General features: G+C 39.5%; 1 protein-coding gene across 4 annotated transcripts in view; it reads left to right on the forward strand.

The window, feature by feature from the left end:
• CTBP1 (C-terminal binding protein 1) overlaps window positions 1–27,720 on the forward strand; it is a 249,605-nt gene that overhangs the window by 68,060 nt on the left and 153,825 nt on the right. The window contains exon 1 of one of the 4 annotated variants that reach the window (XM_069856496.1): window positions 22,805–22,827. The exons of the other annotated variants lie outside the window; for them this stretch is intronic. Within the exon in view, the coding sequence (XP_069712597.1) occupies window positions 22,821–22,827 (7 nt within the window). The 5' untranslated portion in view covers window positions 22,805–22,820. Of the gene's footprint in view, window positions 1–22,804; window positions 22,828–27,720 lie in introns of those variants that run through there. 4 annotated transcript variants of the gene reach the window in all.

Genomic DNA, 27,720 nt, shown 5'->3' on the forward strand with positions numbered 1-27,720 from the left:
TAGTTGATGAAAGAAACTTTAGAGCAACTCCTTAAGGGCCTTGCTATACCAAGGTAATAGCACTAGTGTGTCTGGTGATAAAGAAAAGTGTGGTCTTGTAGTCAATAGTGGTCTTTCGCTGCCTTTTTTCCAGCAGTTCTGAGTCTCCTTTGATTTTTCTGATTCTCTTTTCTCATGAGGAAGTAAAATAGTTCTTATTTAATTCTTTGGTTTTTTAATATTTCTTAAAATATTCTTCCTGTTATATTAATTTTGGTTGTATGCAAGTGGCTTTCCACTGGAAATAATTAGCATTAAATTAAAAAATTAACATTTAATGATGAACTTGATTTCGTTTGCTCTGATTTTTATTGCATTAGTCCTTTATGAATGAAAGCACTTGCAAATATGTTCCTAAAGGTATAGCTTTCCACAGAGTTGAAAAAATATTTAAATGCTTACTGGATGGTAAATTGAAGTCCTTTTTAATGAAAAAGACTAGAAGCGTTTTGCAGGCAGCGGCATTGAGGTGATTTAGCTGTGGGAAAATGTTTAGCAGCACTGTAACAACCAGTTCCACTGACATTGGCTCATGCCTCCGAAAGCCAGCAAGTGTGGAGACTTATGTCAGATAAAGTAGGGTGTTCTGTCTCTCATCTGTCTGTGCATGATTAACTAGAGGAAACCCATGCTACAGGCATATACTGCAGTCTCCACTTTGAGTCCTGCATGGAAAACGTTCCTGCCCCAAGCTGAGGATTCCTCTTTTACAAAAAGAAATACCTATGAGGTCTCTGTCTGCTGTTTGTGCCAAAGGTTTGTCAGATACAAGCCTTGGTCTTCTCAGGGTCATGAAATTCTCCAGAATTGTGATAGACTTGTGTCTCCTTGACATGACGTAATTGCCTAACTGGAAAATGTTTTTGCCAAAGATCAATGGATTGTTCCAGATAAAGGTCTTATTATATGCAATTTTGAAAGCTCCCTTTTAAATGATACATGGGCAAGCTTATCCTTTTGGGATTTTGCAGTTGGAGTTGATAGTCCCAAAGGTCTTTTCCAACCTAAGGATTCTATGATAAAATTTGACACAAGGTTTTGAGGTAGAAAGATGGAGTTCAAAGGAAAAACAAGTACTTTCTTTACTGTCCTTCTGCAAAAGTCACTTATGAAGGCTTGATACAATGGGAAAAGTTTGTATTAGTAATTTTGATAATTGAGCCCAGTTAGCACAGACAAGAGAAAACTTATATTTTGAAGTCCTTATCTTTAATAACTTTATACTTCACTCAAAACTGTTTTAAAGCCTATGTGAGTATACATACACACTTGAAAATGTAACTAAATATTTTGTAGCCAGAAATGAGGTATTTTGTTAAAAAAGCTTGTTTCATTTTGTAGGCATTCCTACTACCGCAGTCCTTAGTGTTGGAGTCATTATGACCTCTGATTTGTTTGGAGTTTATTTCTATTCAGTTTTTTGGTGCTTTGCTTATCACAGAATCATAGAATAGTTTGGGTTAGAAGGGACCCTAAAGATCATCCAGCTCCAACCACCCTGCAATGGGCAGGGACACCTCCCACTGGATCAGGCTGCCCGAGGCCCCATCCAACCTGGCCTTGAACACCTCCAGGGATGGGGCAGCCACAGCTTCCCTGGGCAACCTGGTCCAGTGCCTCACCACCCTCATTGTGAAGAAATTCCTCCTTCTGTCTAGTCTGAATCTGCCAATCTCTACAGTCTGAATCTGCCTCTCTAATACCCATTACCCCTAGTCCTATCACTACAAGCCTTTGTAAGAAGTCCCTCCCTCCCCAGCTTTCTTGTAGCTCCTTCAGGTAGTGGAAGGTTGCTTAAGGTCTCCTCAGAGGCTTCTCTTCTCCAGGCTGAACAACCCCAACTCTCTCAGCCTGTCAAACTTATGCAGTTTTCTGACCTGGATACGATTTGTACCTTTTCCTGTTGCCTGTTTTCCCTTCTTACCTAAGTACTGTGAAGTTGGCACTCTTGTTCCTGGAATTCATCTCCCATTTACACCACCTCTGTAGGTCAGAACTTCTGCCATGAAGTACAGATATTAGAGGTTTATCAGCATTTCTTTATAGGAGCATAGAGGTATTATTTTTCCTGTTGAAAATCAATCTTACTTTAATTCAGTGTTAGGATTGAATTACACTTAATACATATTTAATAGGAACTTGATTTATTAGTAACAATTTAAAAGGCTGCTGGATAGTTCCCCTTCTGCTGTACGAGAGTGAGCTTTTTTGGTGTCCTTTTAGATGTTTTCAAATGTAGCGGAAGCATGGGACAGATCCTGACTTAGGTTGGCAGATTAAGGTGCCACCACTTTTATAAACCTTAAAAGTTGTCTTTTAAGTAAACATTTTATACAAATCATGAAAACTCTGCTTCCACTATTTTATGAAGTCCTTGGATTTGTATTTAGTTTAACGGGGCTACATTATTAAATGAACAGTTAAACTGATCTAAAACAATTTCGCTAGAAAAAAATGTCAACACTTCAGACTTTTAGCTAAATGTGTTGAAAACTGGAAACTTTTAGAGGTAGAAGTAATTCCAAGGAGACATTCCTTAATTGTGAAGGACTGAGCAGAGGGAGGAAGCAAAATTTAAATTATAAATAAAAGCAAGTTGAAGCTATCATCATATCCTTGATGTTAGCAGTATGACCTGTATCGTAGGTTGGCAGTAAGTCCTGGCTATTTTGTGTAACCATCCAAAGCTGGAAGACATTATACACGTGTCAATACAGCGAGCAATATTTTTGGTGTTTTCTATTAATAACACTTTTCCCTTTTTATCAGTTGTATTTTAGTTACTTTAGGTCCTTTTAGTAGCACTAAAGGATTATAAGGCAAGGCAAAGAAACTTACTCAGTATAAAAGTATAAATTTGACGAAGAGAGTTAATTTCCCCCGAAAAGCAATATTAAGCTACCGATGGCCATTCAAGAAACAGGAGAATTGCTGACACTGTTGTCAATATTTTGTCGTTTATGACACTTAAAACCAAAGCTTTCAACCTGGTGCTTTCAAGCGTATGTTTAGTGTTCAACTGTACCTGTTCCACCATTAGTCATGACCTGTGATGGTAATTTTTGTTTTAAATGTTATCCACAAATATTAAAGTATTAAAAAATGTTTTATAATATTTAGCTTAAATCAGAGATGCCGATTTAGGTTTATCTTACTTGCTGGAAGGCTTTTTATTTGGTTTCTGCAGAAGGCAGTGGTAAGCTAGAGCTTTGTCATTCTAGGTTTATTTAAGAATTATATTGGTTATATGAAGTTATCAGCCAGCAGAGAATAAGCATTGCTGCTACTAAGACAAAAATATATCTAGATTTGAGGTTTCAGCAGTTAGAAGGTTATTTTAAGATACAATCACCATTTGAAGAAGTTCCATTAATGCTTAAAATTAGGATTTTTTTTAAATGGCAGAAAATTTGATGGAAGCATTTACTGTGTGCTGGACGGGATTTTTCAGAGCTCAGTTCTGTGAAGCTTAGGGATAATCCTCCTCATTTTTTTTGTGAGTTTTGGTGGTTGTTTTTTTGTTTTTTTATTTTTTTTTAAATGGCATTACAATATGTCTTCTCCAAAAGTATTTATAGATAAAATGGAAAAAAATTAAGGATTTCATGGTAAACCAGGGTGACGTTCACTGAATTAAGCATTAGTCAATTAAGAAGTGAGAGTGAAAAATGCATTTATTAGAGTTGCAGGAGTTTTAACCATAAATGTTTTGTGTAGCAGTTAATCCCCTTTCAGCTATCTTCTCTGGCCATATATTTTCTTCTAGGTCACACTTTCATATTTTGTTTTTATTGTGTTTCAAAATAAGGAAAAAACATTAACCTTGTGTTTCAGGGACACAGCAATATCCATTAGTTAAGTCACAAATTGGCACAGCATATTGTGCTGGAGCATAAATTGAGACCATTGTCCTGTCTGTATTCTGGTCTTTTCAGAGTTTGCTATCAGCCAAATGATGGAAACAGGAATTAAAAAGCTAGCGTGATTTGAAGAGGAGAACTTTAACGGAATTAAGTTCTGGACCCAGTATTTTTTAGGTCTGTTGATTTGATTTGAAGATTGTTTACTTCAGGTATCCAAGCTTTGTGTGGCATCCTGCAGTGACCAGGGGGGTTGGTGAGGCTTGCTGTAGGAGAAAGTGGGTGCCCTTAGGAAGCAGTTCAGGACTTGCTTGGCGTTCCTCCTGTTCTTCATTGACTGTATGTGGATCCTACTGGCAAGTAGGGGTAGCGAACAATAGCGTTTCTCGTTGGTAAAGTTTTGATGAGCTGTGCTTGAAAAAGTACCTGACTCAGCAGTGCGCTCTTATGCTATTGATAGTCAGAACATCAAGTCCCTTTCTGGGAATAAAGCAAGAAAATGTTGACCTACTTTAATGAAAGCGCAGCAGTTAAAACGTTCTCCTTGGCCCTGCGTTAGAAGGCAGCACTGCTACTTCCCGCAAATGCGTCTGAAAGCCCTCGCCTGTTTTCTTTGCAAATCTGTTTCTGTTCTCAATGTGATAACCAGCGGGCACCAAGTGAAACTGCTGTGTGTAGGTGTCAAAAGCATTTCATCACACGCCAGGTGAGTTATGAAACTTCATACTGCAGGGTATTGTAGGTTACTAGAGTTTCACAAGGGCTGAAAATGTGAGTAGGTACGTTTGTGGAAGAAAAATCCACCGGGTTTGCAGAAACACTTCTGATTCACACACCTCCTGGATTGCAGATTGAGCAGAGAGGTTCTGGAGATGAATTACTGGTATTGCCCTTTTCTAACGTGCTTTCTCACTGTTCTTTTCCCAGATCTAGCAGCAGGGATAAATCACTGCTGAGCAAGATAGTTCTTTGGTCTCAACCCTTGATTGTGGAAGGCTTCTCTTTTCCCCAGCCAAAGTGAGGAGAACCTTGTAGGGTCCTTCTCCCATTCTTTGAGACTTCCAGCCTTATTAGCCTCCTTCTTAGTCAAAAATTAAAGTGACACTGCCTACTTGCAGTGCATTGCTATGCTAACCCAGAGTATCGATATCTAGGACCTCGGGTACGTGCTGCTGTGCATTTCTAGTACTGCATTTATTAGGCCTTTCAGTGCAATAAATGATAATGCTTTTCACAACTTCAGAGACATATTTTATAGGTGTTGGAATATAATTTTAGAGACAACTTTTAAGATTGCCTTTTTTTGTCTAACTCGGAACTGCTGAAGTGTTTTAAGGAGAAGCAGGATATCTAAAAATAAAGAAAAATAGGAAATGTTCTTCCTTATCAGTCACCTACGATAATGTAAAACATGTGGGTGATGTACGTAACAAATCTGTGATCAGATCCCTAAAAGTGGCATGGCATGTGATTAAATATACAGGAGATCAGAACAAAGCTTAACCAGCTGTGGTTAGAGTTCTTGTGGAAGCAATTTCCCACTGTACTTGTTTCCTTAGCTGTGAAAAGTGTATATATAGCTCAGCCCACCCCCTCCACCCCCAACTATTATGGAATAAAGCCACTTAGTATTTAATAGTTTGCCTATCCAAATAACTGTCTCTATTAAGGAATAATTGAAACATATTTACAGTGAATATTTGAAAGAAAATAACAGCATTATCAAGCTGGGAAGCTATAACAAATAATTACTATATACTTACTTCATGATTCAGCAGTTGAGCTGGTTTTTGTGCATGTAAATGATTTTTACTTAATGGATTATTGCAGCGCTTCTGAGCGAGCAGCACAGGACTCTCCGAAGGGCATACCTCGAGGACACTGCAGTAGCAATATTTTGCTGTGTCACTCGATTTTATCATGCGTAAAGGACAGATTCTTTTATACTTGGGAGTTTTCAGATGGAAACAATTGTTACAGTTCTGACTGATTTCATATATCCTAGCAGTGCACAGTAATTTAAAAAGTTCTTAAAAAGAAATTGGTTCTATTAGTACAGTTTTTTGTCCTCTTATTTAAATATTGCCTCATTGAGCATCTAACTACAGCAGCAGTTATATAAACTATACCAAGAAAATGAGGCAACTTATGACTAATTCTTACAAGAATTTTATGAGTGATATCTTTTATTTCTTTTTTTGAAGCAGGAGTAATAAAAATGTAAGTGGATTTGAGTTTACTGTGACAGTGCTGTGGGGTTGTAAAGTGCTATTACTAAACAAATAGTAAAAATACTCTGTTGATTTTATTGCTTTAGTAATACAGTTACAAGAACCACTTTTACTGGAGTTCTTCAAGATTTCTAGCATGTTCGAGAGTTAGTACACAGAACTAATTTCTTTTGTTTGGACTGCATCCAGTATTCCATGAAAGCGATTTTTCTAAACAGCCAGAGACGTTTAGGTACCAGATAGGGGGAGGTATGGTTTCATTAGGCTGAGGTTTATCTCTGGAAATAAATGAAAAATGTAATTACCAGTAAATTGCATTGAACTGAGGATGATACCCGAAAATAAGAACTGCAATGCAAATATTAACCAACAGGAATCAACGAATCCGGAGGGTGATGTGTCATTTCTAGAACAGTTTATCAGTCTCAGAGATGGTCTCAATTGCAGCTCTGTGTCTGTGCCAAGCATTGGTTGTATTATTTCACGTGTAAAATCTCCTTGATGGGTTTGTTGGCTACATGGTACGGTATTGTGTTGACTTGGGGTTTTTTTTTGAGGAACAACATCTTTCTACTGCACTGATAAAGTCAAGGGAAGAATGGGTAAATATCCGCAAAACTTGTGCCGTTTATTACTGAGTCTTTAATGTCAGTCCAAGAAGTGAGCAAGCTACAGAGAAATGTGAAGGTACATAGGATGAAGTTAGTAAAACTGTTTGTTTTGGCCTTCCCCCAAATATCTACATGATAAAAGGAAATGTTTTGTTGAACTTCAGAGTCAAAGAAATTAAAACAAAAATGCCCACATAAAAGAACCTGGTCTCCAGCTAAACGGGTAACTTTCTAGTTTATTGAAATGTAATCTCTCAAGTTGTTGAAATATAATTAATGCTAATACAATACTTGAGGGTTTTGACAAGGTGCTGTTTAATGTTTATATTACCAAAAATATATTCCCATTTGCAGTACCATTAATAGCAATTGAATATACTGCTGGCAGTTTCAGTGAGGAGATGCTAGTTTAGTAGCCATAGGGTGCAAATACAATATGACTGATCCACAGAAGGCTTGACCCATTCTGCAGAGGTTTGTTGTTTGCTGTATGAACTTTTTTTTTTATTATTTAGAATATTGTCCCTGAATTTAGCAATGATAAAATGAGCCAGCGTTAAGCAAATTTGCTGATCTGTGAAGGAAGAAAGATAGTCTGTAAAGTAATTAGGATTTTTCTTGAGATGACATGATCTGGAACTTTGTCTTTTCTAAACAAAAGAACTTCTAGCTTGAGTAAGGTGCTTTTTGTTGCTTTAGGTGGTAGGATAGATATAATCCTGAGGAGGGCTCAGATAGACTTCTTTGGATATGAAGTTTAGATGGGAGAGCAGTTATTTTTGAAAGCTACCCTGTTGACTGTTACTGTGTCTTCACAACAGATGTAACTCTTTATTCCGCATCAGAGTGCATTGAGAGCCCAAGCATGTCATGAGTTCTTGACTGTGCTGTGTTTTTACTATTGAGAACATTTATTTCTGGAGCTCTGAAAGCAACACTCCTTAAAATCTGTGTGTGGTTACTTTTTAAATGGAGATGAGGAAAGATGTGTTGTGTGTTTATGCCTAAACCTAGGTTTTGCAAAGCGTTGATATTGGCATCTACACTGCAAACAGTTTTTCAAAATTTGGTATTACTTGAATGTTAGAGGTTGAATTGCTTTATTTTAACTGATATCCTTACAAGCGGCAATGGTACTGCCTATAATTATCCTGTACTTTAATTTTCATTTGGAGTTGTTTTCTGTCAGTTATATGTTTCAGTTATAGCTTATATACCTTTAATTTCCTGAATATTAAACCATTTCTAATTCTTAAATACCTGTTTTCCCCATGTGGTCAACATGCAGCCATTATTGGGTGTTGTACCTACTGTTGTTCCCTTCAAAACAAGTCACATATTCTATAAATCTGAGATTTCAGTGGCCCTTCTTCCTTGTATCAGAATCCATTTGCATCATCTCAACTGATTCCATCAACAACCTGATTACTTATGCTCCTTCACGCACTAAAGTAACATTGAGTTGTGTTGCATCAGTTTGTTTGACAGATAAAAGGAAGAACATTTCTTATGTCTTCAATGAGGAAGTTAGTACAGTTTAAACATTCTAGAGGCATGCCATCTGCGAAGAAAGAGAACAGTATCTGTTTTCCTCGAGAAAGTAAAATAAAAAAATGCAGTGTGCATGTCCTGTCAGAGCACTTGCATCGCTTGTACAAGGTACAAAAAAGGCACCCCAAGCATACTTCTTTTTTTTCAGGTAGACACTTAGTTTTCAAAACTGGCAAAAATTAATAAACATCGGTACAAAAAAATGTGCATATTTGAAGGTGCATGTGGGCAAAGGTACAGAAGCAATTCTCTGAAGCTGCAGCCTCTATGTAGGTCCTTATCTCAGGGACCTGTGTGACCAGATGCCAGAGCTGCATGTCTCCTGATCATTTTTTCTTCTGTGCACGTTATATTTTATATATGCTTCCATCTGGATATATGATGAGGCAGAATGCCTGTTCCAAGTAAGCACTTTGGATTCCATCTCCAAACTCTGCTTTAATCAATATTGTTTGCAATGATAGAGTGCTGTGTAGAGTCTCCTTTTCTTGTCTAACCTCAGCCAGGAAACACAACAGATGGGTTTCACCGTGCTTTTTTGGCAAGGAGCAGCATGAAAGTAGAAATAAACCTTATTACGTATGTGCTTCTCTGCACGATGCTTGTAATGTGCAATAAATATCACTAAAAAAGTGCAAACTTATTGCCAGTTAACCATTAATCAGGGAGGAAAAAAAGGTTTTGTAGAATGAGCTTGAGAGCAAATGCATCCTAACCTTTATATTAAAAACTGAGTGTAGGGTGTGTTTTTCATGGACGTAGATGTGTGCTTGCACAGAGACAGTTTATCTTAGTGTGCTGCCATAAAATGAAAGAACATGTGGTTACGTGTTTTTCCAGAAACGGCAAATCCACAGTTGTGTGAGCAATATAACGAATGTGTAATATATAACAGAGTAAAGGAATATAATTAGAAGACAAAATTGTGTGTCTTGAATTTTGTTTTCAACAAAACTCATTTTCGCTAATTACCACTTAACATGTTAAATAATCTGAAGTCTGTCAATACGTGTAAATCATATAGGCCTGTTAGATGTGTTCAAGAAAACCTGTAACATGTTTTCTGAGCTTTGAATGATAAAACTTTTTGGCAAGGCATTTGAGGTGATGAAAGCTGATAAATCTGTAAAATACTTCTAGCTGAAATGGAGATTAACAGTAAGATTTTATTGTAATAATGATTCTTTCTTTGTGCAGCTTAATTGTTAGACAAGTTTCTCTATGTTAGTATCCTAAGTGATTGGATTTGGATTTTTATGACCTTTAAGGGTCCCTTCCAATCCAAACCATCCTACAATTTATTCTTTTTAACCCTTTCAACTAAGATGAATAAAAGCTTAATGATACCTTTAAATTTAGTGATTAATGGGCACTCAGCTTCTTTGGGTGAGGCAATCTTTCTGGTATCACTGTGAGATGGTGTCTTCTGTAGGATGTTGCATTGTGGTTCTACCCAGGACTGGACAGTATGTCTATTTTCTTAATAGCTTTTCTTCTTCACTTCTGGAAAGATTTATTCAAATCAATTCTTAAAGGAGGCACTGATCTCTGTGATATCCAGAGTATGCCATGATATTCAACACCTTCCATTGTTTCCCTTTATATATATGAGTTTATATAGATTCTGGTGGTGGTCCTAGTCACTCCTTTTCCCCCAACGGCTGATATAACCTTCCCTGACCCACTGGAGACTCATCAGCCTGTTCCCTGAAAATCAGCATGGTCTCTTTAGGTAACTGGATATTTGTTGTCGTCTGAAGGAAAAGTTGATGCAGTTCATCGTGCCTCTTCAATGAATTAATTGCTTCACTGGCATCAGTTACGTGTGGTTCTACTAATGTTAGTGAAGAAAATAGTCAAGTTTCAACCACTGCAATTTGTATAATACAAGAGCAGATATACCTTATAGATATTCCTATCAGTTCTACTCAGTAACAGCTTTTACATTCATATGTAACACCTTCAGTTATAGAGTTTTGATACTGGTTGGTTCACCAATACTGAAAAAAATGTATCTGTTCAAATCCAGAGTAAATCAATAAAATGCCTGAGAAGCATAAGAGGAAAGAATGAAAAATGTTTTCCCTATGTCGTACTTTGTCTCTCAGTAACTCTAGATTCTGGTTTTCTTTAGTAACCTTAAGGCATTTGAGGCTGAGTTGGCTTCCAGATGACACGCTTAGTTACACATATTCCCTCTTACTCATCTCCCCTCATGCTGGAGGTGCTAGATTCCTAACAGACTCACGTTTCTGTTTTTTGCTGCAGGCTTTAACAACCAGGATAGCGGAGAGCCCTAAGACAGCATTAACTAATGCAATCTCTGTTCACTTCTGATTCAGCAGTAGCATTTTGTGGTGTTTTGTAAGTAATAGGCAGCATGTGTCTGTTTCTGCTCTTCAGCTTTAGTAAGACCAGAAAATTTCAGGTAGATCAGTATTTTTTACAATCATTTTGTTCATCTTTTCTGTTGACAGCCAGTCCCTTCAAAGACAGTTGTTTTATCATGGCTAGATCACAATAAGCCATAATAAGCTGACTTACATATTTTATTGAGACTACACATGTTATTTTTAAACACAAGCTCTGCATTTTTATTTTCTTTTTTTGAGATACAATTCTTTTTTCTTAAGAGGTAGATGGTAGCATGGCCTAAATCACTCCTTCCATGTGGAGTGAAAGAACATAAGTGTTTATGGTGTTTGTGGTTTATATATATTGGCATGCCATAGGTGGTCCTTAACTCTTTAATTACTGGAGAGATTAGACAGAAGTGTTACAAATAATTTTGTTAAGGTCATTTTTTTTTGTAACCCTACAGGTTCTTTGTTCTTCTTACACCATGTATCTCTGGGCAGGAGCTCTGGTGCTGAGTTCTGCCTGCTATGGATCTTGTTGCTTGCTGGTTCTTTAGATCCTTTGAAGCTGAATGTCATTTTTGCCTCTTCTTAAAGAAGTGCTCATAAATATTTTTATCTGTCTACTTTTACATTAGAAAGTATAAAGGAACCGTAAAGAAAATTTCTGTTTTTTGTCTTCTGTGAAGGTGTTTGTCTCTTGCAAAAGTACCAGCTGTGTGTAGATCCTTTTCATGCTGTATTACAAGAGATTCTATGTATTTTCAATTCTCCTGTTCAGCTGCACTAAACAAATTTCTAAGCAGATATCTCCATTGTAACAATATGTAATTAAAAAATACAAATCAGTATGTTAAACCTCAAGTCTTTTCATGTTGCCATCCCTATTGCTTCGTACTGTATGGTTTTTTTTGCTGTTTGCTCATCCCCTTTGAGACTTTGAGTGTAGAAAATCTACTCTTCTGTATCCTTATAAAATGTTACATGCTCTAGTGAGCCATTTCATATAGATTTCTCTTGCTTTAGTTTCCTGATGCTGTAAACTTAAGATATTCTGCTCTTCCTCCACTCAAATGTACAGACTAAAAGGCAGTTTGGTCTTTTCAAATACAGTCACTTTTAAAGAACAAATTTATGCCTTTGGTGGTGGGATTTCCTCTTGGTGGGTTGGAGAGGTATCAAAATTCAAAACATGCTGTGCTCAGCAAATCAAATAACTGAACCATTTTTAAAAGCAAACGTGGTTGACAATACTTTAGGGGACATGAAGGGGTAACTTGGGAAGCTTTTATTGTCAATTGATTTTTCATTAATTTGATGTTTTAGAATCAAATGACGTCATTATAATGATATTTTGTCTGAAATATTATTATGATATGACAATGTTCTTTTCTCATTGCACTCGTTGCACCTTTTTAAAAAATAAAATAGTCTTTCTAGACAATTCAGACATTATTTAGGGACAATATTAGTAATATTTCACGGTAGAATTAAAAATCCATTTTTGTATCTTCAATGCGATCCTATAATCACTTATGTCAATATTGCTGTTGCTTAAGGTCATTTGAGATATTTCTAGTAGGAAGTATGTTAGTGATGGATTTAAGAGAAAAGATAAGACCAAATTTCTCATCAAGGGACTGTGGACATCAGCCTCGTAAGATATCTCTGCTCTGTGGTGGTCTGCAAAGACCTTTCAGCACAGAATTGTGTCATTTCAGTGAAGGTTAATTTCTATTATTATGTCCTCCTACTGCTTGTCATTAATAGATCCTTTATCTTTTTTGTGTATGTTTTTATTGTTAAGTCAGATTTTTTTTTTTTACTCCTGCTTTCTTATTTGAACTTATAATGCTTGATAGGATCAAATGGCTGTGTTAGGGCTTTAGTTATGTACACTCTGTGAAGCTTCTATGTGTGGAGACTTGTTTAGGTGATACGGACCCTCTTGTGGCACTAAAATCTTTCTCTTAGCTTCCTCACTGGTGCAAAACAATAGTAGTTCTTCCTAGTGTTACCCAGAAAGTTCTGGGAGCCGCAGATATGAGATGCTACAAAAGGTCAAAATACTGTTAAACATACTTGTTTGCTTTGTTACTTTGGCTGCAAGTATTCAGGTTATTGAAAGGATAAGGATGTTTGCTTAGTGCATGTAAGAAGTTTCTAGTTCAAACAAGTTGAAACTAGTTTTTTTCTCAAATGGTTGTTGCTTTTCAACCCCTGTTAAATGTTGTATGTGCCAAGGACTGCTGCGGTGATCTTTTCTGCCTTGTTAACTACTCCCAGTTGTTCTTCTGTAAGAACACTGTATTGAGTTTTTCTTCTGTGTTTAAATAAAAAATAACCTTGTTCAAATAATCCACGTGTTGTAAGACCTTTTGGATGCAATAGAATTTGCTCTTCCTCATCCATCCATCGTAGGCTCATTCAGGGGGTTGAAAAGGAGAGATGTGTGTCAGGAGCCTGGATTTATAGCCGAGATTGAGTTAAAACACTTTTTCTGTCCCAAAAAGAGTATGCGAAATACACATTTTGCGTGATACTTTAAAAGAAGCGTTTAACCACCTTGACCCTGGGGCAGCACCATAGTCCATATGCACTCCATTTAACATACATGTGGATTCGCTGAGAGTCACTCCAGTCACAGTTTTAATTCACTGTAAATAACACCAGATACTTCGTAAAGTTGATTGTAGTAACATCGTCTTTTGGGGAAAGAATAAGGATGGACAGTCCTGTTGCAGCAAGTGACTCGGAACACTTGTGCCATACTACAGAATGCTCCAGAGAGCATTTGTAGCCTACTTGAGCTTCACCTGCTACCTCCTCATTAGATTAATGGTGGAAAAAGATGAATGCAGCTAGCTGTTGAGCTTTGGTGCCATTTCCAAAGGTAGTAAAATGCTTCTTGCACAGTGTATAGAATTTAAGTGACGTGGTACATCATTAAATTCTCCTACGAATTAAAGGTAAATTCATGTAGAAATGAACTTGGGCATGAAGTATAGTGGTAAACTGTGTCCACGTTTCAATACATATTAGCAAAGAACTGACATTGGATGCTTCAAAATATCGCAGAGTTCAGTCTTTGTTACAGTATCAATTGCTGATATGTTGAATTAGGAAGACTTATATTCACTGAAAGAAGCATCAAGTACCAGCCAATACTAGGGTTGGAAGCCTTAAAATTGCCAGTGCTTCTAAAAATGGTTAAGCACGTAGAAAATTGTTGTTTTTTTTGACAGAACCATTTTTAGGGCTTCTGGGAACTATTGAATGCTTTCAACAAGGCACACAGGAAGTCACTATCTTAAAAATAATTTTTAAGCTGTTGTTTGATTTTACCACTCAAAACTGTTCTCCTCTTACTTATGTTGGAAGATAGGCTGCACAAAGAAGTCTTATGTTGTGACAGTGTGAGTGTAAAATGCAATGTAGGATATTAATTGCATATTTTACCTATTATATCTTCAGTTAGTGGCTTGTGTTCTGTATTTCAGACAGCTTTGAAAACAAACATATCCCTTTCATTGAAAAATATGTTTATATTATCCAAATTGAACAGTATTGTCATTCTAGACAGGCTAAATAGGTTCTGGGTTGTCTCTGATCCAAAGAGCTTATGAAGGACTAGAAGCGTAGGAAAAAACTCAACCTGCTTTTGTAGAATAAGCACTAATTAGTAAGTATTTATTAACATCCTTCTCTTCCCCCCAGCTCTTCCTCATGTATGCAGAGCTGTGATGAGCAGGTAGGCAAGTGACATGAGATGTGTTGATCTCCTTGAAAGCAAACAGTAAGGCTCAAGGGAATTTCCGATTGATATGTTAATGATTAAGATCATTCAGGTTTTTCAAGCAACTGGTGGTTTCCTTCAGAGTGAAAACCATAGTTCAAGCCAAAGCCATGCCAACTCTCTGCAGTCAGTTTATTATGGGATTACGATAGATCTGAAGTGTTATCTTAAGACTATTATTAACTCTTAATTGACATTTAATTCTGCCTAGTTTTAATATAAACACTTTTCTGTTAAGTGTTTTGCAGAACAAAGGGGAAAGTATTTTTGTACGCACACAGAGGCACTTTTAGTGATGTCTGACCTAATATTACATCAAGGAGAAACAACTGTGGTTTAACGAGCACAAAGGTAGCTAAGGTTCATAACTATGACTGTTATTGATATTATTGGAAGGCTTTAAGAAGAGTCTTTTCGCCCTGTGCATGGCTTCAGAATTTAACCACTGAAGTAGATTGTGCCAGGAAGGAGGGTTGTGTCTGCAAAACTGCAGAGCTGGGTCTTTGGGTTCTGTGTAGTTAAAACAGTGTTTTGTTGAACATGCCTCAGCAGAGGTCCTACAGCCACCTGATATCTCTCTGCAGAGGTCACATCCCTTTGGCCATAGCACATATGTGTGCTGGCTTGCTCAAGAAGAGAATCTTGCATCCAAGGCCTCCAGGGTGCTCTTGAACTGCCTTAACGGTACTATGTGATTTACTGATTACATTTGATCATTCTAGGGATAGGGAGACAGGTACAGGCAAAGACTGGTTTGATGCCTTGTTGTAACAGTGCTTCTAAAAATCATTAAACCCATTTTTTTGTTTGCTTTTGGCAGAACCATATTTTTTTTAGAGGCTTTGAAAACTCTGGTGTGCCAAAGGCAGCTGTGCAGGGGAAGCCTCTTGCACCTCCCTGGAGGAGTGTTAACTCTTCCTTTTTAAGCCACCACAGCATTTTGAAATCCAGACAGTATCTTTTGTTCCAAAAAAAAAAAAAAAAAAAAATCAGCTCAGCCCTCAGCACCCTCAGCACTTACAAGTTTTGTGTATTTTATGGAATACCAAGGAGCTTATTGTGAATTAATTGAAGCCTCATAAGAATTAGTATTTACTGCCACCAAGAATTATAGGCTTCTACCTTACGAGCTACCAGAAGTGAAGAAACAAGATAAGATTTGGGGTTTGCCTGCCTCTTGAAAGGATGGTGAGACCTCGATGTTGGAGCACAAGTTTGTGTGCGAGTCCAGCTGTGGAGGCCAATTCCTCAATACGTACCCAGTGTTGTTAAAGACCTTGAGCCAGAACACGTTACTTGCAACCATCTGTTGAATAATGATGTTTTGGAGGCCAGACATGAACCTTGTGTAAGCAACAGTAGGGCCCAATTTCATTCTGTATAACTGAATTCTTAGTGTGAAGAATATATAGGAAGCGAACAGAGTGGTTGCAGCTGGAAAAGTGAGCTGAAGAAGAATTATTCCTTCCTGCATAAACTCACTGACTGGTGGTGCTCAAAATGAAATAATATTTTTCTAAAAGGTGTGATATGCAGGAGTGGTTACCCGGGGAATACTGAGCCTGACTCGCTTTATGTGGATCACGTAGCATCAGTAGAGGGGCTGAGCTAATGACAAAATTGGAAGTCATCCTTAAATATAGAAGAAAATCAGGATATTGTACAGAAATAACTGAGATGACATTGAAAACTGGGCTAAGAGATGTGGAATCAAATTCAAAATGTAAAATCGAAGGTCATATCTTATTAGTAATAGCAGAGTTTTGTAATATAGGAACTTGTGACGAGATCCTCATTATAGATAAATAGTACTTGGACGATCATGGGATGCACTTTAGTAGTCCCCATGATACGCATGAAAACAAGTGAACAGAATTTTCTCCTCTATTAGTATGGGTTCATAATTTTCTGAACAGTTTAATGAGTGAGGTGAAGAGACTATCATATAAGAGGGAGATGTGAGGAGAGTATTCATCCTTAAATAGGTATGGTAGCAAAAGTAAAAGAACTGAAATGGCTGCAGAAGGAAAAGCTGTATGGACAAATGCTGAATGAATTGAGGCTGAATGCTGGAAAAAGATTCCTGGTGGGCAGAGCATCCAAATCCCGCCACAGATTTCCGGGGAAAGGGACAGCAAAAAATTGTAGGGGTTTCCTTAATAGGAAGTTCATGCTCAAGAAAGGAGTTATTTTACGTACCTCTTATAACATCTTAGTCCTGTGCTTATAAGAAATGTGTTATGCCAGTAGCACTCTATGCTTTATTCAAACTGTTCTCTTTAACTGAGAAAAGTGTGGATATTCGCAACTATTACATCTTGGAGACAATCTACTCTTGGAGTAAAAGCCTGTTGTAATATATGTAGTACAAGTACATGGATATGCCGGCTAAATGTATAATGTTAAGAGAAGAATATATTTAATTAATGTATTGTATATTTCACAACAATAGAATGTACAAATATCCTTCGAAAGGAGCTCATATGTTCCAAAACAAAATTTGGGGAGGAAAATATAGGTGGAAGCTTGATGGGCTACAGATAGTAATTTGATTTGAGAAAGCTCATAAATTCTTAAAAGCCTATTTTAGATTTTAGTACAGTATCGAACTGTTTTCTTAAATTCCTTATGGTCTCAGATTACACCCATGGAATGTCAGCTATGCTTACCCAAAATATTTTCAAATTTAGCTGAGGGGTTGCAACTCAGGGAGATACTTCAAAGAAGGAAGCATGTATCTGGTGTTGACAGTTTTGCAAAATGATGTGAATGTGCATGTACAATATTCAGGATTTTCACTGTAATAAAAAAAATAGATCTTTATTCTTCAAAAAAAACCCTCCACTGCAAACCCCAACCCTAGTTACAACAGATTTTTACTTTAAAAATAGCATTTGTTCTTTTGCTTTAAATTGGGGAGTACTGAGGCTTTTTATCATAGCAGCATATACTATTGCTATTGAAAACCAGTGTAGAAAAAGACAAATGTGTTAAGTTGCCATCTTTTTGTTAAGTTTCTGTTCAGATCTTAGATACCTTGGAATCGGGGATTTTTAAGCCCTATAAGTAAAAAGAATAAGAAAAATCAGAGTTCATTGTTGTATGTTTACAGCATAAGGATTGCTGTAAGTTTGACACTTTAAATAGTGAGTAAAAGAAAGATTACTGAGCACGCAGGGATTGCCTGGCCCCTGCCCCAATCTTACCTGTGGTGCTACCACCCGTAGCCTTTCCTTACCTAACAACCTCTGATGTGTAAAAGGCCAAATGTAAAGTCATGCAGGTTGGACCAGAGCCTCTGGAGAACCATGTAGGTTAAAATAATGCTCTTAAAGTGATGTTTCTGTTGAAGATCTGTAGTGCTATCCCACGTTTAAGATGAATATCTGGATAAATGGATATATGAACAAGAGAAATGCAGCTATCTGAGAGAGAGCACATTGCAGCACGAAAGAGATGTAGTAGAAGTGTTGGTTCTTTGGGAAGCAATGGTCTACCAGGAGGTGTTTAAGGCACAGGTGGACGACGCACTGAGAAGCATGGTTTAATTTTTGATAGGAATGGTTGGACTCGATGCTCCGGTGGGTCTCTTCCATGCTGGTGATTCTATGATTCTAAGACCTATGTCAAAGTGGAAAGTTTTTGTGCTGAGTCAGAATAGTAATGCAGGAGCAGTCAAATTCTAACTTGCTTTTTGTTGAGTGACTTCAAATATTCAGTAGTTCTAATTTCCAAGAAAAAAAAAATGAGGCAGCTCTATCTTCAAGTACTTAATAAAATGATTATTGAACTGATTCAGACCATAGCTGCCATCTGGCCCAATGTCCTGTATGCAGCAGCAGGCAAGAACAAGCCAACTGTGTATAGTATTTCTAATACTTCAAGCCTTCGGTATTTTCAGAGTATGGACTTCGGAACCTGATGTAGCTTCTGTGTAACACTCGGTGATACGTGTGTGTGTGTATATATATATCTTAAAAACATTTTTCCTTAGTGTGGTTGGTGCTCCTTTTGCCTCCTCTGAGCTTAGGTTTCTGCCCTCTTGTCTGGGAAGGAGCAAGGTTTCTTAAAAGATGCACTGGGATGAAGTAACTGGTGTCATAAAAAGATAAAAAGAAGTAGTGGGCGCTTTTTTGACCACTGGAATGGCTTACAGGTATTTAGGATAGAAAAGTTGTTCTGGGTGATAAGATAAAGACATCCTGCTATATTTGATTATAGTACTTGACATTATGCATGCAGACACGTTTTAGAATACGCTAAGTAGATATACAAATATGCATGTATGCAGTCTTAATATCAGGGATAAATTTGCGTAATTATAGCTCATAATTTGTCTGCGTTGCAGCTATTTTTGAAAGTTAAGTAATTGCTGATAGGAGGGAGTGGTAATTTATGGCAGGAGAAAATGCTCTTGCCTCGTCTTATCTTGAAGGTGGTGGGTGTAATTCTGAAGCTGGTCCTGTTTGCTGCCTCTCTAAAACATTCATTGCTGCTATGTGTGGTTGCGTTTTGGTGGCTGAAAAGATTCATAGCTGTGTGGTATTTTCTTAGTAAATGAAATGATCACTTTGCAGAAAAATTGTAAAATATTGAAATAAATGGAGAGGTTTAAGTGGGAATATTTGTGTATATTTTCCAAAAAAGATTTTTCATTCTCAAAGAAAATGACATTTTGTAATAAATTTTCAGTTGCTAATAATATGCCAGAGAATGGCTTATATATATATTTTAACTGATCTAGGTTGCCATAGTTAGGGAAGACAGCAGCTTAACTAAGTACTGAGCTGTTTTTGAGGAAGCATGTCTGTTTATTAACTTAACAATGTCCTATAAATTATGACATTGAAATGAGGATATAGCTTTTGAGAAGATGAATGTCATGAGAAAGAGGGGATGGAATTATAACTTAAAATATGTTCCTGTTTACATGTTTAATACATTATTAAATGTCATTTGTTTGAAAGAGGAATTCAATTCATAATGGATCTAGTATAAACAAATATTGAGTTTATATTACTTAGGCTCTATTTGATTTTTGTTTCATGACAGCATTTTGGAATCGAGATTCTGTTATTTATTAGGTAGAAGGAAGGGTGGGAAAGACCTCGTCTCATGTGTTTAGCTAGGAAATCCGTGGAATTTGAGCAAGCGGCTAAATGTTATGTATGTAAAATACTCACTGCAAGTATGAAAGGACATTTCCAGGAAACGCTGGGTGTTTTAGTATGAAAGAAATATTTAGAATACCTCACAAAGCTTCAGTCATGTGAAGACTGCCCCAGAGCACCAGCTATCTGACATTATAGAGCATCAAAACTCATCTTAGGACAGCCTTCTAGTGCTGTTGATGTGGCATAATTAGCCTGCAGAGAGCGAGTACCAAGGCGTTTCAGGAAATAATAATTGCAAGCTGTAATAAACAGGATCTCATTATTTTAAGTACTTTATTTAGGATATGTTTCAAAGCTGTATAGCAATAACCTAACCCGCGTAATAGAGACAGAGGATGTGTCTAAGTGCGTTCTTCCCTGAAGTCAGGCCTTTGCCATAAGAGTTGTTCCATCGTCCTCCCTGGGGAGGGAATGACTTCTCCAATATCTTTATATGAGGTTGGAAAAGCTCCTCTTGATGAGTTTCTCAGTAGTGGAGAACATGCATGCAGGAAAACACTTCACACGTATAGCTTCAGAACCTCCAACTTTAACGGAATTCATTGTATTCCTAAGTTCAAGCAACTGCTTAATATCTAAAGTTACTCAGCAGGCACAAGGCTTTGATAAACAATGTCCATCCATCTGGTGAGACACTTACCTTCATGTATTTCAGAAAAATTTTCATCGTCTTGAATGTACTGGAAATCTTTGTGTGCTCCAGTAATGACAACTGTTGAAGTCGGACTAGCTAAGGAATTAATTTGGTGCGAATATTTCCCTATGTGGGTAATCTGGTTGTATTACTTTTGACACCCAAATCAGCAGCGTATTTGAAGGAATCATTTACAAAGCAAGAAGTCTAGAAGGTAATTATTGTGGATATGGTAGTGAATTCTCTAACCACCACTTCAATGATTTGGGTTTTTTTGTTACTTTCGGTTATGCTTTATGAAACATGTTTATAGACTATGTCGCAGTGTTCTTCCTCAGTTGCTGTTGCAAAGACTGTTTTCGCAGTTTATCACAAAATGCCAGATTTGCTCAGCATGTAATTTAATCTTATGCTTGGAAGCCTCCACATTACTTGGTTATCATGAAGTTATTCTTTAATAAAAATGTATGCTTTGTGATCTATATTTTATTAATTTGGTGAGTCATTTTATCGATTGTTGCAGATGCCATGAATGTATAATTTGTCACGGTTATTGGTTGCCTTTTAGCAGTTTGCAGCACCACAGAGTTCTGGGCTCTTGGGGCACCTTAGAAATAAGTCTTCCTTGATCTGCAGAAAAAAAAAGCTTTCTCCTGTAAACTGTCATTAAGACTTGAGCTGATATCAGGTTTATCACTTCATGGCGTGTATTATTATCCTGTATTAGCCAAACACTGTGAAGAAATGAACACTGTTCAGGAAAGAGGTTTCAGCAAATACGATTTAATGATTTGAAATGCTGCGGGTGAGGTCTGAAGAAGCACAGCATAGAAATGGGAGGCACAGATTTTCTTATTTATTTTACTTCTTTCTAAACTTAGGACTTATTTGAGATCATTAGACTGGAAAAAAAAAAACAAAAGAAAATCAGAGCTCTTTTTTTTTTTAATCCCCTGTTCTGAAGTTGATAGTTTTCTGCTGTGATACACAGAAATTATGGGGTTTGTTGATTGAAATGTCTATTTTCATAGAATGATTTAGAAGGGACCTTAAAGATCATCCAGTTTCATAGCCTCTGCCAATGGCAGGAACACCTCCTGCTGGATCAGGCTGCCTAAAGCCCCATCCAAGCTGGTCTTGGACACCTTCAGGGAAGGGACATCCATGACTCCCTGGGCAACCAGTGCCAGGGCCTCACCACCACCCTTGCAGGAGAAAATTTCTTCCTAATATCTAATCCAAATCTCCTTTCAGTTTAAAACCACTCTTCCTTTGTCCTATCCCCACACTACCTGATAAAGAGCCCCTCCCCAGCTTTCCTGCAGGCAAATTTTATGAACAAGTGTTAATGAGTGTCTATTTTATTTGAAGTAAGACTATGAATTCAGTATGTTGTTATTTTTTTTTTAGTAAAGCAGATATTTGTTTCCAAAATTGCTGGACTTAAAGATTAAGTTTACTTTCCTAATAATTTGCTGGTAGTGATCTAACTTAAAGCTTTGTGTGCTCAAGTCATGTTGTTGAAACATCTGCTAGTTTCATTTTGGTATTTTTAAAGCCTGGATTTGGCACCCCAGAAGCCTCTGAGTTTGTGTGTTGGGTTATTAAAAACCAGGGGCTGAATCTGGTGCTCTTCTGAGCCTCGGGCTTATAGCTGTTTTATTTATTTACCTTTCTGGGTTCTTTACAAATATTAGCCTCTAGTGCTAGTAGCAATGGGTAGGGGGGAAAGAAAAAAAAAGAAAAGAAAAGAAAGAAGAGGAAAAGGCAAAAAAGAAGAAGGGGAAGGAGGAAAGAAAGAAGAAGGGGAAGGAGGAAAGAAAGAAGAAGGGGAAGGAGGAAAGAAAGAAGAAGGGGAAGGAGGAAGAAAGAGAAAAGGAAAAAAGACAAAGGGAACAGGAGAAGGAAAAAAAGAAAGGAGAGAAAAGGGAAGAAAGCAACAGTGAAGGAAAAAAGAGAGGAAAAAGGAAAGTGAAAGAAAAAAGGAAGGTAAAAAGGACAGGAGGGGAAAAAAGAAAGACAAAAGGCAAAAAGAAGAGAAGAAGGGGGAAAAAAATGGAAGAAAATAGGAAAGAAAGAAAGAAAGCCGAAGTCGAGGAAGAAAGTGAAAAGGAGAGGAAAGAAAAAGGGAAGGAGAAATACAAAAGGAGCAGAAAAGGGGAAAAAAAGAAAGAAAAAAGGGTGGGGAGAGACAAAAGGGAAAAATGAAGAAAAACGGGGAGGAAGGAGAAGAAAGAGGAAGAGGTAAGAAGAGTAAGATAAACAAAACGAAAACACCCCCGAGGCGAGAAAGAGGGTAAAGAAAAGCAAAGGGGGTGGGGGAGCGGCCGGCAGCCGCGCCCCCCCCGCCCCCGCCCCACGCGTCATGGGGGCGGCACCTCCCATTGGCTGCGGGGGGGCCCGGGGGCGCCTCCCATTGGCTGCGGGGAGGTGGGGGGCGCTTCCCATTGGCTGCGGGGGGGCCAGAGGGCGCCTCCCATTGGCTGCGGGCGGGAGCTTCTCCGCCCCGATTGGTCGCTGCCGCCCGCCCCGTATTTTCGGCATCGGCGGCGGAGCCGGCGGCGGGGATGCAAGGTGGGTGGACGAGGTTGGTGGGGCGGGGGGGGGGGGGGGTGGTCCGTGTCCTTGCCCTGCGGGGCCCGAGCGAGGCGGTTCGCGTGTTCCTTCCCCGCAGGGTTCATTCCCCGCTCCCGTGCGCTCCCGGGGTTGGGATGCTCAGGGTGTCCGGGGCTTCTTTGTGCGTGGGGGGGAAGAACCAGTGGCCGCGGCTCTTCGGAAAACCGTGTGCCGGCGGGGAGGGAAGAAGTTTCCCAGCCGGCGCCGCCGGGACGGGGGAAAAATGGGAGCGGCGGAGCTGGAGGCGGTTGTTTTATCGGGGACGGGCTGTGGTTCTCTGCGCTTCCCGGCCAGGCTTTGCCTTGGGGCTCATCCCGAGAGCTGCAGGAGGTCCCGGGCGCTGCCCGAGCTCCCCGCGGCATCCTGAGCGCCACGAGAGATGCTGGGTGCTCCCCGCAGCATCCCGGGAGGTCCCGCAGCATCCCGAGAGCCCCGGGAGATCCTGGGAGCATCCCCGCAGCATCTCGGGAGCCCCAGGAGATCCTGGGAGCATCCCCGCAGCATCCCCAGAGCCCCGGGAGGTCCTGGGAGCATCCCCGCAGCATCCCCAGAGCCCCGGGAGGTCCTGGGAGCATCCCCGCAGCATCCCGAGAGCCCCGGGAGGTCCTGGGAACATCCCCGCAGCATTCCGGGAGCCCCGGAAGGGTCTGGGAACATCCCCGCAGCATTCCGGGAGCCCCGGAAGGGTCTGGGAACATCCCCGCAGCATCCCGAGAGCCGCGGGAGGTCCTGGGAGCATCCCTGCAGCATCCCGAGAGCTCCGGGAGACCCTGGGAGCATCCTCGCAGCATCCCGAGAGCCCTGGGAGATCCTGGGAGCATCCCCGCAGCATCCCGAGAGGTCCTGGGAGGTCCGGGGAGCATCCCCACGGCATCCCGAGAGACCCTGGGAGCATCCCCGCAGCATCCCGAAAGCCCCGGGCGGTCCTGGGAGCATCCCCGCAGCATCCCAAGAGCCCCGGGAGGTCCCGGGCTCTGGCGATGCTGCCCTGGCTCTGCCACTGCTGGTTTCTCATCTTCGGGATGGAGCTTTGCCTGAGCTGGGTTGCAGAAAGTAAATCAGAATGGGCTCGGGCCGCTGCCTGAAAATCCCCGCTCTTTGCCATAAGTTGTTTCCGTGGATTTGCTAAACGTTAAATTGCTGTTTCTCTTTTTCTTTTTACCTTTTTCCTTCCCTGTTTACCCCTTTCCCCCTTTTCCTCTCCTTTATCCCCTCCAGTCTGAGGTGATGTGTGCTTGGAAAGAGACACGATGTTGTTGCCACGTTTCGGTTAGATTTAAAGTAACAAACATGACCTTAAATATCGTCTGTTTTTATCATGTCCTATAAATCTTTTCTATGGTTTAGCGACAAATTTTGCTCTGTATTATTTTACAACTTATCCACTCTCATTTTTCTCATCAAACGTTTTACAGTCAACTGTATTTATTACGTTTCTTCTGTGTATTTCACCTCATATGAAAGCTGCGTAAACTTTTTAAAGTTCTTTAGTTCCCCAGTGGTGTCATGGCAAAAGTTATTTCTGATCCGGGTATGTTTAAAGGCAGAATAATTCTCTGACAGGTTTTGCAACTTTTGGCTGTGGCGTTTTCTCTGAGTGACGCTGCAGTCGCGATGAGGTCGGGTGCTCTCTGAGCTAGGAATTTTAATCTACTGCAGCATCCTCAGCTGGAGGCAGAACCTGAAAGCGTAGGGTGCTTGCATCATCATTTTGGTGGTATAAATGAGCAGTAGGAATCTTAGCTATGAATACGTGATTTAGGCAGGTTAAATATCTGCGTCTGGATGTTTCTTTTGAATGAAATCACCGCTGAAGCTTTAAAATGGCCTATATAGAAATCTGAGTTAAAATTGGTGATGCTGTCAGTGTCATCTACACCTGAGTTGGCTCACGATGCTGTTAACCCCTTGTTGTGTGTGACAGAGGCAGAGGGATGCTTGTGGGTCAGGGCCTATTGCTAAGCCTAAAATATTCCTTTTGCTTTTTTGCTAACCTGAAGCCATAGGAAACAGTAAAGGTTTTTCGGGGAGTGATGGAACAATGTTGGTATGTCCCGGCCTCTGGGATGTGGGAAGCGGCTGGAGGAGCCACAGAGCTGCACCTTCCCAGGTCCTTGCATCTCACCTGTGCACCCCTGGGCGTGCAGGCAGCCGGACCGCGAGAGGGGCTGCACCAGCACAACCCTCTTTATCAGATATAAAGATGAGTGGAAATGGCACCTGTTGCACCAGTGGTGATTTGTTAGATCCTAGAAAACATTGGACATACCTGCGGCACTACGTTGTCTACCCAAATTGCCGAGATGGTCTAAAGTGATAGATAGGCTGGGAGTTTGAATTGAATTTAACAGCGTATTGTATTCAAATGATTGTGAATATATGAGAAATACAGGCAGCTGCATGTAAAGTATTTTTTAAATTATGAAATAAATGATGTTTATTTATACAAGGGATGTGTACTTTTACAAGGAAGCCAGTTGCAGTTCAGTAACTACTGTTTAAAAGAAGAAATATCCATGTGTACATTTAAGTGTCTTTCTTCTATAATGGCATGCATGATTTTCCTATTTTACATAAACTTTTCCAGAGTATCCTGAGAAAAAAATACCAGACAGGGTGATGTTTATGCCTGATTGATTCCTGCTAAAACTTCTTTAGCCTAAATAGTAAATTCTGATTTCTGATAGTGTGTGAACAACCTGCAGCCTGGCTGGCAGGCGCTGCCTGCTTGTGGTGGTAACAGAAATCCGATGGATGACGCGAGCACTGCAGAGCTGAGTTACCCTTCCGTGCCTCCTGCTTGTTTTCTCACCCAGACAGGTGAGAGGGAGCGGAATGAAGTCTTTTCTTTCCCTTTTACATGGTACTAGATTGCTTATCTGGTGCACGTCCAGAGCCGGTGGCCCCACAAAGCTAAAGGACGTGCATGTTATTAAAAAATCTTTTCCGGTATAAATAGTTAATAAACCCTTAAAATTTTTTTTCTAAATAACTAACTATAAAAAAGATCAGACTAGAAGAAGTAAAACTCAATTTGTTGTATTTTGAGGAGCTTTTTTCTGCATTATGTGAGTTGGATGACAATTTAGACTGCGGTACGTGCAAGAAGATTCAGATGAAAACAATGAATCAGCTATACATTGATTACTGGAGGATCAGCATCAGTAAATGCATAAATCATAAATTTATTAAAGATCAGGCTCTGAATTACCTATATTTACATACCTGTATGTCTGAATGAAAGGATCAAAGTTTCGGTGGCTATCATTTAATTGTTTTGTTGCTGGGTTTTGTTTTTTTTTCCTTTGTGGTGACCTTGTTGGATGGAGAGAGATTATTTCCATGGTAAAGTGTGAGGGATTGTTGACTTCTTTAAGGTGGTAATTTCTGTCTAATGGTGATGTGACTCGCTGTAGCACTTTTCCCTGTTAGCAGCGATGTTTATTTCAAAAGTATGATTTTCATATTTAAACACTTGCAGTGTTAGATTGGAACACTTTTAATGGCAGTTGCCGACCCTGTTTAGTTTTAAATGGTTATTTTGAATGACAGCAGGAAAATGAGTTTGTATTTTTTAAAGTTCTGTTATTTTTACGTGTGTTCTTTAATGGAGCTCTAATGTTATCACTGAGTGCTGCCAGTTCAGTATAAAGTGCAGTGTGCAACATTTCCTAGTGGTAGAGTTGCTCTAAGTGGAGAAATAATTTAAGCAGTACAAGGATTTTTATAGCTCTCTTGTCACAATTAGCTGTGTTTATGAAATATGAATTTACAGAACACCTGCCTTGGAGGGCCGGTGTCCCCATTGGAGCCCGCTCGCCTTGCAACCTCGCAGGGTTGTGTCTGGAGCAGCAGGGCAGGGTGGACTGAAGCCTGCGTAGGGGACTGACAGCCAGGGCAGTGAAATGATTCACTTGATATATATTGCTGGGAAACTTGTGCAGGGAATGCGGATGTTTTTCCATGTAAAACCTTCTTTCGGTTTCATTTTAGGAGGGTGGCTTGCTTAGGTGCAGCAAAGTCCCTGACTCACTCCTTGTAGACTCTCCCCATCCCCATATTTCCTGAGCTCATGCATAGGCAAAAAGGGTGTCACGTGTGGTGGCCTAGTGGGGTGGGATTTGGGGTCTGGCACACACCATAACAATTTATTTTGGAGGGAACAGCCCTCTTGCTGTTCCTGAAGCTGAAGATGAGGGCTCACAATGAGGTGAATGAATCCAGCTGTACCTTGCAAGACATGGGGTTCATCATCAAAGCGATGGGTTGTCTCTGTGAGACCCTCCTCTGCATGCTGATTAATGATCACCCCCTTAACAATGGCTGGGGCTTCAGGCAGAAGAGAAGAGCTGGCATTTCATATGGTTACACCTACCAAATTTGTCTTGTTACGGACTATTGTGTCTCCTATTGTTTTATTTTCTTCCAGAACTTGGTATTCTGCCTCTCACCCTTCCTGTTAAAGCCTGCAGACAGTCATTAATGTCTGACTGGTAAAATGTTTGTAGGCATGACAGCAAAGGCAAGTTTATAGGAGGACAAAGTAGCTTGAGAGACATTGATGTTGATCCTTGGGAAGGGATGATTTGGCGGTGCTTCAGGAGAGAAGCAGTTTCCCATCATGGGCCAACTTCATACCAGTAGAAAATGAGCACAATGCTGAGACACTGTGAAAGACCTTAAAAATAATTCTGTACCTCTTTTTCCACTTTTCATACATCTTGACTAGTAAACATCTCTGGTCTGGCACTGTCCCTCAGGGCACAAACTTTATCACGTGTAAGGTCTTGACCTAGTGGTGAATGGGGATATACAACATTCAGTACAGGGAAACTGTTCTGAAACTTTCCC

Source organism: Phaenicophaeus curvirostris, chromosome 4 (genome assembly GCF_032191515.1).
Source record: "Phaenicophaeus curvirostris isolate KB17595 chromosome 4, BPBGC_Pcur_1.0, whole genome shotgun sequence".
Taxonomy (NCBI): domain Eukaryota; kingdom Metazoa; phylum Chordata; class Aves; order Cuculiformes; family Cuculidae; genus Phaenicophaeus; species Phaenicophaeus curvirostris.